Genomic DNA, 15356 nt, shown 5'->3' with positions numbered 1-15356 from the left:
TGAAGTTGACTCTACTGGAACTACTGAGAGATGCTGCTTGGTGTCTATATTCTGGGACAAACCAACTCAGCGCGTCTGGGGGGGAAGCAGGGCTAAACCAAAGCTGGTGTTTTGTTCGTTGACCGTTCAGTCACAGCGTTGCCATGTCCGCTTATTATAAGTGACTTTGGGCTTGATTTTCTCTGTAAAGTCGCTTGTAAATATTCATTGGTAGTTGCGGGTTGCGTTTTTTGGTCTTGTTTCTAAAGTTGTGCTGCTTGTTTGAGCTTGTTACCTAATGTTGTTTAAACCAGTGGTTCTCAAACATTTGCATGTCAAGGAAAGGACCCCCAAATTAATATGTAGGCTATTTATGCCAGGGACCCCCACCCTCATACAAGATTTGTGTTGTTAAAACATAAATAAAATTATTCCACATTTTTCACATTTGGTGGTTAGCTGTTTTTTTTAAATGGCCGATCTACAAGCTCACAACGTGTTGCATCATTGTGAGCTTGTAGATCGGCTATTTTCATTTTCAATAAACCTGTTGCTTCTTTTGGGCTTGTTTTCATAGACCTGGTTGCTTATTTCTCTCGCATAATCTGACAGTTGGACGATGACATGATCCTGGATGATTAAACACATGTTATGTCAGAATTATTACTTATATAGATGTAACTATCCGTTCGAATCAATCAATTAATCAATCAATCAACCAATCAATCAATCAATCAATCAACCAATCAATCAATCAATCAATCAATCAATCAATCAATCAATCAATCACCCACATGGTTGCAGACTAAAGTGCTTACATTCCACATTCCATATGGCTGTCTCATGAACATATTAATTAGGCTAATAGCCTAATGATGTGTCTTTTCTATTCAATAATCATTTCAGAAATGACTGGAAAAGTTGTGTTCCTTGAAGCCACATCATCATCAAAATGGACAATGTGTGTTTTATTAGATTTGCTTTAATTTAAAAAGGGAGAAATGTGTTTGGGATGGTCCTTTAACTGTGATCTGATGTGGGTTGGACGAGTGTTGCCCGATTTTGCGAGAGAAATAAGCAACAAGGTCTAAGAAGCGACTATGCCAGGCTATGCCAAATGAGCACTTAAACCTACCATATGACGCGTTGTGAGCTTGTAGATCTGCTATTTCAAACAAATCTTGGGGGGGGGAAGCAAAACATTTTGAATGTTTTTCTAAACATTTTAACAACACAGATCTGGTGCGGGGGTGCCTGGCACTAAATATTTTGTGCCAGTGGACAAATACATATTAATTAATTAGGGGGTCCTTGACATGAAAATGTTTGAGAACCACTGGGTTAAAAAACGTTAGGAAACAAGCCCAAAATAAGCATTTACATTTTACAAACAAGTCAAAACCCCGCAACTAACTAATAATTTACAAGCAACTTTACAGAAAAACAAAGTTGCTTATAATAAGAATTAAGCAGACCTGGCAACACTGGTGTAGACTGCGATGTTGTCAGGTTGTTGTCCTCGTTCGAAAAATGGTTCTATGCTGCCATCTACTGGCTTGATATGAATGTGAATATGTGTATATTAGACCCCTTAACAGACGACGTGATTGATTGATTGATTGATTGATTGATTGATTGATTGATTGATTGATTGATGTACTTTATTTAGTAAGACATGAGAACAGTACATGACAGTACATATGAGTACATGGAAGTACAAATTCACAATACAAGGTCTACTAAACTGGAAAGCTCATTAAGCACTAAGCTTGTTTAAGATGAGATCCCCATGCACACAAATCATGATGACATATAAGAGACAGACAGATATACACGCTACTATACAGAATGTCATACAATCAGTTTACAGGTTACTGGTATGAAAAGTGAAAAATATGTACAAAAGAAGAAAGAGAGAGGGGGGGGGGTAGGGGGGTAGGTTAGGTTAGGACATGGGGTAGGTTAGGACTTGGACAGGGGCCAAACTGACACAAGTCACACTGATAAGAACCAGTATGCACAATGAATGAAACCCATTCTGTCAGGTCTCGCTAGGACGCGCCTCACTAGCCAACACACAAACGGGGGTTGGGGTGTGCTGAAACCAGCGCACCCCGAAACAACAGGTTGAGAATTGATTGCGTGAAACAATCACCTGTGCTTCCAGTCTCAATGTTAGTAAACAAACAATTGGTCTATATTTGCTCCTGTCAATCAGTGGTGGAAAAAGTATATATATTTTTTAATTAAGTAAAAGTATCAATAGGCCCTACTGCAATGTAGAAATACTCTGTTGCAAGTAAATGTCTGGAATTCAACATTTACCTGTAAAAGTACAAAAGTATTGGTATCAAAATGTACTTAAAGTACCAAAAGTAGAAAGTGCTCATTATGCAGAATGTCCCATTTCATACATTGTATAAAACTCTTTTGAAAATAGTAGATCTACAAGCTCACAATGTGTCAGATGCGACTCATTGTGCGCTTGTAGATCGTTCTCTATGCTTAAGTTAAAACTAAACTGTAATATCATGTAGTATAATTTTACTTAGTAAATTAAAACATTACATTTAATTAATTAATATCATTGTGCTAATTATTAATATTTTCATTATTATTACTAGTGTTATTTTCATCCATCATCATTACTATTATTATGGGGGAATAAGGAACCGTTCGTGGAGTTGAGGTTTGTTTCGAGGCATTTTTGAGTGCTGGACAGGACATACGATTGGCACATACCATTAATGTATTTTTATAGATTGCTATGACATGTTAATAATTGAAGCAGACATAAGTTGTAAATGTTTGTATTCATCTATAACATTGTACATGTTGTTAATAATGCTATTAAATGGCTTTATTAATAGTTATTTAGCTACTATTTACTGTATTCTCGTCTCAAGTGGTACGCTCCATTCTACTTCCGCTCCTGACGACAACAGTTTCTCCACATGGGCCCCAGCAGCGCAGAAAGCATCATAAACATAACTTTAGGCCCTTTAACTTCTTATTATAACATTCATAACGGTTCCGTTTGACATCTATTTGATTGTTTCGTGTTTGTCATCAAAGCTAGCATGGGTAAGAAGAAGGTAACTGGCGGTCCCGCACTCGGTAGATCGCTGATAAAGGAGAGACTGAACGCTGGCCGAGGAAACAAGAGAGGCGATACTTGGGTAACGTTATTATGACATTAGCTACCTGTTTTTATTGATTTTATTCCTTAGTCTTAGCTTTTTGTTTGTATTTATTTTCCTAATAAAGTTGTTATTTTGTTTTCTCCCCATGTAAAGCGTCTTTGGGTTGGGTAGCCTACTTATAAAAGCGCTACATACATTTAAGATATTATTATTACTACTGTAATAACCAACAGCGTTGGCCAAAGTTTCAGTTCAGTTTATTTTTTATTTATAGTGCAACATCACCCCAAGGGCTCTCTGTGCACTTCACAACAAGTCATACAACAAAAACACAGTAGCAAAGAAACACAGTAAAATGTGCCCGCCCGTATGATCAAACAATTACCATGCGGCAGCACCGCTGAAAAATTTACAGATCAGCAAAAAATAAAAGAAAAAAGACTAGATTTAAAAATGTCCAAAGAGTCAGCATCTCTAACAGCTGGAGGGAGAGCATTCCAGAGACAGGGGCACGATGTGTGAATGCTCAGTCTGCCCCGAATGTTGTTTAAAATTATATTTTGTGACGGAGGCGACCAGCATCCTGGAAGTGTAGTGGTCGACTGGTCGTTCAGGGATTTAAGGTTCTATTAAAGTGTAGGATGGAGCGAGTCCTTTTGTCCAAAGACTGAAGCCTTCTTCTCATTCATTGGTCACCGCCTGACGAGTCAAAGTAGCGGAGGATACATTTAAATGGTCTCTGGTCAACTATGGACCAGAGCTACATTTAAATTATCAGTGCACAAATTCAAGGAACATCATAATAACGTATACACATGATATGACCACTATTATATGTCAGTTCAAACAACTGCTGGAATATATTGCTGGAGTGGACATATGGGCAAAAATAGCCTTGGATCAAGACTATCATAGATGTATTTTATATATGCTATGTGTTTCTAATACAACGCCAATGTAATATAATTTCAGTCATTTCTGCAGTATCCTCTATGCTGCTGTTGTCTGTCCAGTTGTCCACCTAATCTAACATTAGTTTGTCTCCGTCTTTCCAGCTCCACACCAGTGAACTTAATGATGGCTATGACTGGGGTCGGCTGAACCTCCAGTCGGTGACAGAGCAGAGTTCCATGGATGACTTCCTAGCCACCGCAGAATTAGCTGGGACAGAGTTTGTTGCTGGTAACTAATTTGAGACTATAGACTCAAACATATTATCTATAGACTATTATCATGCCATCCCTCGTTTTTCTTTCTCGTTAGATTGTGCATGGGATATAATTAACTTAACTTTAATCAACTGTGTTAGCATTGAAAAACTGATGGAAGGGTGAGGGTCAACAGATGTGGAGAATGCTGGGTGTGAAAATGGAAGTCTGAAGCAAATGGCAAATTCTTGTAAATAACTAATGGTTTCTCTGTCTGCTGTATTGTTCACTCTTAGAAAAGCTCAACATTAAGTTTGTGCCACCTGAAGCTCGGATCGGCTTGTTGACAGCAGAGGAGAAAGCAAGACTGAAGAAGCTTCATGAAGAAAATAAAAAGTTCCTCAAAATCCCACGACGGTATGTTTTACGGTTTTAGAATGTATTTTTTTCCACCGCTGTACTTCCCTTTTTTTAACCACTTCAACAATAAAAAGAAAATTGTTCAAAAATAGCAGATGTACAAGCTCACAACGCATCAGGATGCGTTGTGTTGTGAGCTTGTATTTTCTTTTATTCTTACAGACCAAAATACATCCAGACAGACATCAGGAACCCCCCCTCAAATATCTCGTATTTAAATACTCACATTTATTCCTCTTATTAATCCACAAAAAGATAATAAAAATAAATAGAACAACAACATAGACATAGGTATTTTCCATTCACTACGGTTAAAAATCCCACGGTGTTTCTTTTCTTATAATATAGCCCATGTGAGATTGTAGATTAGCTATTGTCACTATATTCCGTGTGACACCGTTGTATGACAAAGAATAAAATATGGCTTAAGTGGTTTTAGCATTCATGAATGAACCTCTTATGCCAAGCAACTCAGAGAACAGATAGTGGATCAGTGCCTTGCTCAAGGACGTTCGACCAGTTTCTGTGACCATTATCTTATGGGATACTCATTCTGAGTTCTTTGTGTTGTGATGTTATTCCAGACCCCACTGGGATGATGGCACCAGTGCTGAAGCTCTTCAGCTGGCAGAGAGAGACAGCTTCCTGGAGTGGAGACGTGCACTTGCAGAGTATGTAGTACTGTCATTGTTCATTGCTTTTTCAATCCCATTAACGATTTACAATTGTCATTTATGTTATAGTAACATGGTCTTAAGAATTACGGTACTTAGTAATCAAATTAATTCTCATTTCTTTCATAAAGGTTGGAAGAGGAGCAGAAGTTAATTCTCACTCCATTTGAGAGGAACTTGGACTTCTGGAGGCAGCTGTGGAGAGTGATCGAGAGGAGGTACAATCAGTTATTTAGTTTCAGTCACACACAATAGACGCCTTAACAGACGACGTCACACTGATACGAAACAGTATGCGCGCGCAGGTCGGCAGCAAAAGAACCCCACCGCTCATACGATGCAATGTAAAAGTGGTCACAGTCTCACGTGTAAAACTGCATCCCATCAAACTTTCAGATGCTGTTTTTCTCCCAGTGTGGAGGAAGAATGCTTAGGATTTTTACTGTGATCTCTCGCTCTTGAAATATATAATCCTTGGTTTCTGTTGTGTGTAAACAATAATAACAATTCAAAGCAGTTGTCCTCAAAACTCCACCTCCAGTGGCTGTCATAAGAACGGAGGGAGCGCTCTATGATCATGGCACCAGAACCTGCTTGGCTAGCGCAGCTGCAGCCCGTCAAGACTAATTTATGCTCCGTCCCGCGAAGGTGTCGCGCGCAGAGAACGGCCGAGAATAGCAGATCTCCAAGCTCACAGCGGTCGCATCCGTGACGCGGTTGTGAGCTTGTATGTCAGCGGTTCTCGGTGCGCAATACCGTTACGCGATGAAGTATATATGTGTCGCCAGGGCGCACCCCACTAGCCTACACACAGAGGAGGTTGAATGAACTGAAACAAGCTCACCCCAAAACAGCAGGTTTGGGGATCTGTTGGGAATTGATTACATGAAACACCTGTGCGTCCAGTCCCAATGTTTGTAAACAAATAATTGGTCTATGGGTTTCAATAGGCTGTTGATGTCTTTTTTTTGTTAAGTAGGGCAGATACCCGAAACAGTAGTGAGAGATGGCAGCTTGAGATCGGAATGCAGTGGTGAATATATCAAATAAATAAAACTCATTTTCGTGTGGACTGGCGCTGCTGCCAACCAAAGGGTCTGTGGACCCAAGGTTGAGCACCCCTGTTCTAGCGTCACTATTAGGCCAAAACGTACAGTTTTTGTCTCCGCCAGGCTGGGTGGCCGAAGACTATGTTCCCGCTCTTGTCCATCCGTGTGTGTCCCCGTCTATGTGTGTGTCTGTGTGAGTGTCTTTGGCACCATTGGACCAATCAATGTGAAACTTTGCACACACACTCCAAGTAGGCCAAGGAAGAACCTCTCCTCTTCCCCAACGTTTTCAAATCAGCCCCATGGTGGCGCTATATTAGCCCGCTTCACATTTTGGCCTATAACTCTTGAACCGTAGTTCGTAAAATCTAAATATGAACCCCTCGATTCCTTCAATCATGATGCAACTCCCCATATAGGCCCTGGCCATGTGTGGCAGACAACATTTTCCGCCATTTCGCCTTCCAAAATTTGCGGGCTCTGGGTAGGCAACCCGGCCTGGTAGAGACCTTTTCAAGTCCTATGGTTCGGTTGCATGTAAGGCGCATTAGGCCTCTAGGGGGGATTAAAGAACTTTTAGACTTTATTTTTTGTTTGTTTGTTTGTGGTGTTGTGACAATTCTTCCTGTGTGAGAATCAAGACAGATCAACTGGATATTTGATACATAAACTATTTTTTGACAGTGATATTGTGGTTCAGATCGTTGATGCCAGAAATCCCTTGCTCTTCCGGTGCCCTGACCTGGTAAGTCAATTCATTCATTCAGTCTTTAAGTTTAGTGGCAGACAAGGATGGGTGGGGTTTATACTGTGAACTTGATCACTCATATCATGTAATGGCCACATTAAAGGACAAATCCGGACTAAATAACATGTAGGCTCATATTCCTACTTGTATTGATCCCAAATGACTGGCCATGGGTTCCATTTGCAGAATTGCCCCTGTCGTCTAGTTTCCCCAGCAGTCCCCAGCAGCCCTCATAGCATAGAGCGGATCCCATAAGCATATCGATACTTGCACTATTTGTTGCGATCAAAAGAGATTTTTTCCCCCTTCATGAATCTGTTATTAGTTGTCATTACACACGCATCCATGCCTTTGTTGTCCCACACAAGCCGCCGTAGTCTGCTAAACAGATGTTATGCTGTTATGTGTTTTGCCAAGTCACGGGAAAGATGCGCTGTGATTGGCCAGTACAGTCACTTAACGCTCACCCCAAAACAGGATTTATGAGACTCTGCCGGCTCGTGTGGGACAACCAAGGCATGGTTGCGTGTGTAATGACAACTAATAACAGATTCATGAAAAAATTTGGGATCAATATAAGAAGAAAATGAGCCTATTTGTTATTTAGTCCGGACTTGTCCTTTAAGCTTAAGCTCTTACTGGTATTTATGTTAACGTTTGTTTTTGACTGGGTTTTGATGTCACTTGTTTGTCACCTTGATTGATTTATTTTGCTTTGTCTTTGGGGGGGGGTATAGAAACCCCTTTGGGGGGTTTGTGTAACCTACAGTTTTCTTTCTTAAACTAAACTACTGTGCATCAAAAGGCTGGTGTTCTATGTATACCTCCCAATGCTGTCAACTACAAGACCACCTACCAGGGGAAATATCAATAGAAATGTGAATCCACTGTATCTGACTTATACCGTATTCCTGTTCATGTGCTAGGAGGCGTATGTTAAAGAGGTGTCCCAGGACAAGGTGAACATGCTGCTGATAAACAAGGCAGATCTACTGACCCGAAAGCAGAGGCGTACGTGGGCCACATACTTCCAGAGGGAAGGCGTGAGGGCCATGTTCTGGTCTGCTCTGGCTGAGGCTGACAGACTGGATGCAGAGGAAAAGGTAAAATGAAGATAGTTAGTTTGAGTTCAGAATGTATTTATGTATATATATATATACACATATATATATGTATTTCAGCGTTTCGGTGTATTTCGGCATGGTTTTGGGTTTCAAGCAGTGTTTGTGTGGCCACATGTGGAGGAGGACCATGTATACGTCACGGTAGAAGGGGGAAAAAACAAAAAGAAATTGTACACGTAATGCGGAAGTCTTCCGCGAGGAGATGTGGAGAGGGGTCGAGCCTACACTTCATGTACACTCGCTCCATGCGCACTCGGAGAGCCGACTAAGCCCCTCCACTGACTCCACTCGCCTCCTCCAAAAAGCAAATGAACAATTGGGCCAAAACTATTTCCTTGTCAAGCTGGAGTGAGCGAGTGGCCGAGATTTTGGGTATTGGAATTCTGCTTTAGAAACCTCACATCCAACGTGAGAGGAAATGTTTCTGGCACACAGATGGATCTACATTAGTCTCAAATTGACTAATGTCTGTGTCCTGTGTGAAAGTTAACTGACTCTCCTCCTGTCCACAGGGCATGGAGCAGGATGACCCAGAGAATGAACACAGTGACCTAGAAGATGAGCAGCAGTCAGACAATAAGAACAAGAGCCAGCAGGGGGCAGATGAAGACGAGGAGGAAGAGATGGGTACAGAGGAAGAGGAGGAGAGTGAGCTTGAGGTGTCAGTAGATGAAGAAGACTATCATACCTGTTCAGAAGGTGAAGATGAGGAGGAGAGTGTCTATTCATTCCACAACTCCAGTCGTCTGCTGCACAAAGATGAGTTGCTGGAGATGTTTAAAGCTGCTCACAGCGGACCGAGATGTAAAGAGGGACAGCTCACAGTGGGTCTGGTGGGTGAAAAACACACATTTACTAACACTAATTGAATTAAATGAATCTGGAGATGCAAGATGACACCACTAGCTGTTATGCATTTCAGGGCAGTTTGTTGGATGTTTTGGATTGATCTGTTATTATCCTCTGCACATTCAACAGGTGGGGTATCCCAATGTGGGAAAGAGTTCCTCCATTAACACCATTTTCAGGAACAAGAAGGTTTCTGTGTCGGCCACTCCAGGACATACCAAGCACTTTCAGGTACAGGTTCATTCTCCAAACCTCTACTTTAGATATTGGGCCATGGTCCCAAAAAGGAAATTTGATTTGAATTAAGGGTGCTCTGACTTTTTCATGTTTGAGTACCCACTAATACAAAGTTGCAAGTATTTTACATAATATTGATGCCATTTTTTTGGGCTGTTTTTAAAAACGCAACAGTTGCATTTTAGCTTAACTGTAATAATACTGAGCAGGATTTGTCCTTGAAGTTGTACAAACTTGTCCTAAAATTATACTTCTCATTCATTACTTATGGCCATTCAGTGTCTGCATAGTCTCTGTGAAACAGTTGTTTGACAACCAGCTAGCCATTTGCAATGAACCCTATGGTTTATGGGATCTAACAGTGTCTCTCTTTGAATTTTGTTTTTAAGGCGACCATTAGGCTACTATACTCGCTACTCCTTCAAAATGCTCCCAAACATTTTTGACATTCAAGAAAGAAATAGGCAAATAGACGTATCAGTTCTTGGCATAGAATATATGTATTTTAGCCTGGTATCGACCCAATAGCACACACAATACAGGTGTTCAATTAACAGGATGTACAGAATAACAACAAGACAGTAATGAGATGGCAGCATGTCAACTCATTCGGCATAAGTCTCTAGCTTGCACAGTCACCAAAGGGAGTGTTTTCAACCAGCGAGTCAGGATTCACATTTTGGTGTCACACAGCATTTAGGAAAATGGTGGTTTATATAAATTGGGCCCCTTCTTTAAAGTCACTGCAAACAAACCACAGACATAAAGGCCCTCATTTATCAAGCTTGTGCAGACCAGAAAACGGGCGTACGCCGAGATCATCGCAATTGTCTGCATTTATCTTTGACTTGAGCCTACGCTCAAATCTCACGTCTGGTCTGAGGACGTGTAGGCTTTGTTTTATTTTACTTCAATTTTTTGTTTTATTTGTGTTTTGTGTATATTTTCTTATTGGACGTTTCTGCGTCAGGTATCGGTGTGTGCCCTGTGTATGCAAATAGGATGTGCCGTTCCACGCATATGATAGGAGTGTGTGCTGTATAGCTGTGTGTGAATCCACGGAGATGATTGGTGGGGTAACTTCACAGAAGTTACTCTTCTCGTCCGTATTCCGCTTCATGTTGAAAAACAGGTCGGGCGAGGCTCTGCCACATTTATCAACAGCCGACGATTCTTACGCTGTGATTGACAGGGTACACCTGCTTGATAAATCTCACATGGCCGTGATTGTAAGCTGATTGCTGGGCTCGAAATTTAAGCTGTTTGTTTGTACGTTCCATTGATAAATGAGGGCCAGTTTCCGCATCTGAACCTCTGCTGTGTGTGTGTGTGTGTGTGTGTGTGTGTGTGTTTTGCAGACTCTGTATGTGGAGCCAGGCCTGTGCCTATGTGACTGTCCAGGTTTGTGCATGCCCTCCTTTGTGTCAACCAAAGCAGAGATGATCTGCTGTGGGATCCTGCCCATCGACCAGATGAGAGACTACATACCTGCAAGCGCTCTCATATCCTTCATTGGAACCAACACACTGTTAGGTCAATGTCACTTGATTTGATCCAAATCATTCACATGCTGCAGTTTACTTTTCTTCCACTCTGTCATTTTTTAACAGTATCATAACATTACTGCAATCACCTCTCCTAGGAAACGACGTTCTTGTGTCTTATAATTTTATGTCTAATGTGTTGTGTCTAAGTCTAATGAGGGACCCTCTTAGACCTGATAGGATACTGAAAAAAAACAGCAATAACAGGGATCCCAAGGACTGGAGTTGGGAACCATTTCGTAGAATAATTCTGGTTTAATTACATTACTTGGAGGCTTGCTGTGGTTAAGTCCTTAACAGAATAGTAACGTGTGTCAGACGATCCCTCGTCATGTGTTGGAGGGTACCTACGGCATTAACATCATCCGACCACGAGAGGATGAAGACCCTGACAGACCACCCAGCTACGAAGAGCTGTTGATGGCCTACGGATGTAAGACCATTAACTCCACATTAACATTTGCATCCTAGTTCTGTTTAAAAGCTTTGTTAAAATGTGTCTAATTCAGGCCTGGGCCGTAGCGTGACGGTCCAGGCACCCTAAGCTGCAATGCCAGCCTGACAGCGTGTCGCGGGTTCGACTCCCGTTCCCGACGACCTTTGCTGCATGTCACCCCCCATCTCTATCCCCATTTCCTGTCAGCCTACTTTCCCTGTCCCTCTCTAAATAAAAGGTATAAAAAGCCCCCCCCCCCCAAAAAAAAAAAAAAAAGTGTCTAATTCAGCCAAACGTATCTAATGAAATGTATTTGAACAAAGCTGCTCTTTTTTTGTGGCACTCTGCTACACACTTAAAAGTAGTTGTAGTAGTAGTATTTATAAAACACATGACACATGGAGCACAACAACAATATTCTACTGTTAATAATAACTGAGCAGCTTAACAGGTGCCTTGCTCAAAGTTACCTTGGCGGTACTTTTTCAGTCAGGCGAGAGAGTATCTCATTGACTTTTTTAACAGAAACATCAGGAAGACGGTAGAAATCAACTGTGATACTAACTTGCATTTTACTTTAATTTAGATATGAGGGGTTATATGACAGCACATGGTCAGCCAGACCAGCCCAGATCAGCCCGATACATCCTGAAGGATTATGTCAATGTAAGTTCCACAAAGGGGTCAAAATGTATTTCTGTTATGGGGTGAATGGTTATGCCGCCTATATGGTTGCAAGGTCTCCAGCCGTATTGATTCGAGCCGGAGCCTTGTATTGCCCGTCTCTTCCCATGTCTACCCTCAGCTTCCTGTCTTTCTATAGTCTTTCTATACTCTCCTATCTACTATAAAGCATAAAAGCAATAATTGCCTAGGAAAACTTAAGAAAGAAAAAAGGATTTTGTTTTTGGGTTTGTTTTAGACTATTTAGGTGCCGGTGGGTGGGAGTGGACCACAAAGGATAATACAGTGACTGCCAGAAAAATTATACAATCACAGGAAGGTGTTTGAAAGTCAATTTACTATGTAATATTTATATGTGATTGAATCTCCACCCATCTGGCACTCGGCTGAGGGTCAAATAAACACTTAGGAATTTCATGCAACTACTGTTTGACTTAAGTCTGTTGTTGAAGTTGACCTTCATGTAATACACCACATCATATGGTGTTGCATAATATTCTCTACACTATTAATAATAATTAATAATAATAAACTTTATTTGTATAGCACCTTTCATGACATGAAATGCAGCTCAAAGTGCTTTACAGAGCAAGAATACAATTACAGTTACAACTAATTTAACAATAAAGCAAAAAAGAAAAGCAAAAGCATAAAACATTAACATCATAGCAAAACGGCAGTATTAACTCTATTATATACTGAGTCTATATTAACTGAGTCTATAGAACCTAAAGTGGAGCAGAATGCTATTGTGGAAAACCACAGTGAAACATAATCCTTAGTGTTTTTAGTCTGCAAATAAAATCCTTGCATTGATTGACTGTTTCCCCCAAATTGAGGTAATCCATCATCACTTTGTCGACATGCATTACATGCTCTGTTCATCTCTTTCAGGGCAAGCTTCTGTACTGCCACCCACCTCCTCACATTGACCCTGCAGACTTCCAGCCCCAGCATAGTAAGTTCCAGACAGCAGAAGAGGCTGAAAGTGACCCAACCTCCAAGACAACCAACAAACCATCCAAGATCAAGAGAATAGAAAATGTGGTTGACAAGAACTTTTTCCATCAGGTATGAAATATTTTTTTACCAATGTCTTTCACAAGGCTGAAAAAAGAGAGCAGACATCAGCTGTCATCAAAATCTACCAATACATACAGCATAGCAGAATAATTCTCACACAATATATTTTGAGACTGAATTCTAAATATTGTGAAATAAGCATGAATACATTGTTTTGTCCCCATAATTCCTAATAGTAGAAAATATAATGCTACTACTGCATGTAAACAATGATTTGTTGAAGAAGTTGCCTGCCAGCTGTGCGTGATGTGATTATTCAAGTAAAAAAGTCATTATTCAGTGATGGTGCAGGCGTTATATGTAGTCATTTGGCAGAAGTGGTTTCATTTATGTAGCAAAAGTATAGTACAATCATTGTGATCTCTCTCAGGACAATGTTCGGGCGCTCACCAAGGGGGTCCAGTCTCATATGGGCTACAAGCCCGGCAGTGGGCCCGTAGGCCCAGGCACAGCTGGCACGGCCGTGGGCAAACCCTGGAAGAAACATGGCAACAAGAACAAGAAGGAGAAAGTACGCAGGCTCACCAAGCACCTGGATGCCTGATGATAACAACAAAGATGATGATCTAAGGATTTGCAAATCAGCAATCATTTCATGTGGAATGGAATAACTCTTAAAAGTAATGTTCATATGCAATTCCAAAGGAATTAATTCTGACCTGTAGATGGCGATGTGGGTCCCTTATACTCTGAGTGAGGGAAATGTTGAGCAGTCTTGATGTTGAATAAGTATCTGGTTGTTTATTGCAGTGTATTTCAACGACCCCCTCTTTAATATGCATTAGGCCACAGACCCCCTTAACTCTGAGACTGTACAAATGGAACCAAATGGGCGCTCGGAGTTACAGATCTGTAAGGATCCATTTGAATCCAAGTGTTGTTTTTTTTGTTGTTTTTTTACTTAAATAACAAAAGTATTACCATCAAAATATAATTGAAGTAGCAAAGTAAAAGTAATACATTTTTTCTTTTGAAAGTAGCAGATCTACAAGCTCACAACACATCACACGTTGCGAGTTGTGAGCTTGTATATTGGCTAGATCTTAACGTATGTTTTGTAATCTAAATCTGTAAAGCTGGTAAAAAATACCAAAAAACGAGTTACTTAAGTTTTCAAATAATTGTAGTGGAGTGAAAAGTACAGTACTTGTCTCTGAGATGTAGTGGAGTCGAAGTAGCCTATATAAAGTATTGAAAAATGGAAATGCTCAAGTAAAGTAATTGTACCTCAAAATTGTACTTAAGTACAGTACTTGAGAATCCCTGGGGGTCCCTGTGTCAACTTTAAGAACCCCTGGTTTATTGCACACTGTTTATTTGAAGGTCATGACCATGCAGAACATTCCATCAGCTACTCTGTAGGCTACTCCAGTGGTTCTCAAGTTCCTGTTGGTCGGGACTCCCAGGTGGGTCCCCACATGATGTTGGGGGGGGGTCCCCAGATGACAATGGAGTGACAATTTAAGGGCTTTTTAAATACCTGTTAAGAAAAAGACCATTACTGCATCAAAAGTAATCAACAAACCATAATATAAAAACTGGTGAAACATAGGCCAAATTGTCAAATAATGTAAGATAAGGATTTTTTTTTAAAATAGCTGATCTACAAGCTCACAACACCTCGCAATGCGAGGCATTGTGAACTTGTAAATCTGCTAGTTTCACAATATTTATCTGTGGGACCGAGTCAAACTAAATGTAATGCCTCAACTAATACATTTCCAAGTGCTTATCAGGGTGGGGGGTCCCCAGTTTAAATATGATTATTTTGGGGGGTCACGGCCTGAAAAGGTTGAGAACCACTGGGCTACTCTACAAACAAATCCCACAGTATACTGACCCAGGCTCTGATGGAACATTCAGATGATGTCAAATGTCATTGAATTGATATTTGTGTAGTAGTCCTGTATGAGCCTGCTTGATTAAAACCTGTTTTAACATCTCATATTCTGTACTGGGGATATTGGATTAATTCATATGCAGTTATTGATGTCAACACATTTGAATGACAAATAAAAGCTTTTGTGTACCTATTTGAGTTTATTTCAATATACTACTTACAATTAACTGTTTGCAAATAGTAGCCTACAGTGGTATGATTATACAAATGCTAAAAGGATAACACAAAAGGCCCTAAGGGCTCGTTTCCATTGTGGTCCTGTAATGGTGAACGTATTTGGAAACAAGCCATATAGTGCTTTCTTTTCTTAATCATTTTAGCATCCTTTTGTGTAGAAG

The 15356-nt window shown here is 40.5% G+C and overlaps 1 protein-coding gene across 1 annotated transcript; it reads left to right on the top strand.

Moving 5' to 3' along the window:
• Positions 1-2918: 2918 nt before the first annotated feature.
• Positions 2919-15151, top strand: lsg1 (large 60S subunit nuclear export GTPase 1). The gene is made up of 14 exons (XM_084066619.1): positions 2919-3158; positions 4178-4304; positions 4567-4687; positions 5275-5361; positions 5496-5582; positions 7098-7158; positions 8088-8264; positions 8798-9118; positions 9264-9365; positions 10730-10873; positions 11225-11348; positions 11938-12017; positions 12930-13106; positions 13489-15151. The coding sequence occupies exons 1-14, from the start codon at positions 3060-3062 to the stop codon at positions 13660-13662; spliced, it is 1881 nt and encodes a 626-aa protein (XP_083922745.1). The 5' UTR covers positions 2919-3059; the 3' UTR covers positions 13663-15151.
• Positions 15152-15356: the final 205 nt, after the last annotated feature.

The sequence above is a fragment of the Gymnoscopelus microlampas genome (assembly GCF_963454915.1).
Source record: "Gymnoscopelus microlampas genome assembly, chromosome: 9".
NCBI lineage: Eukaryota > Metazoa > Chordata > Actinopteri > Myctophiformes > Myctophidae > Gymnoscopelus > Gymnoscopelus microlampas.
Note: the sequence above shows the minus strand (reverse complement) of the source record. Positions and strands in the feature narration are given on the sequence as shown.

Coding starts and splice junctions, on each gene's coding strand:
- lsg1 (XM_084066619.1), top strand. CDS start 3,060: ATGGGTAAGAAGAAGGTAACTGGCGGTCCCGCACTCGGTAGATCGCTG. Junction 5,362..5,495: donor TGGAGACGTGCACTTGCAGA/GTATGTAGTACT, acceptor TCTTTCATAAAG/GTTGGAAGAGGAGCAGAAGT. Junction 13,107..13,488: donor ACAAGAACTTTTTCCATCAG/GTATGAAATATT, acceptor GATCTCTCTCAG/GACAATGTTCGGGCGCTCAC.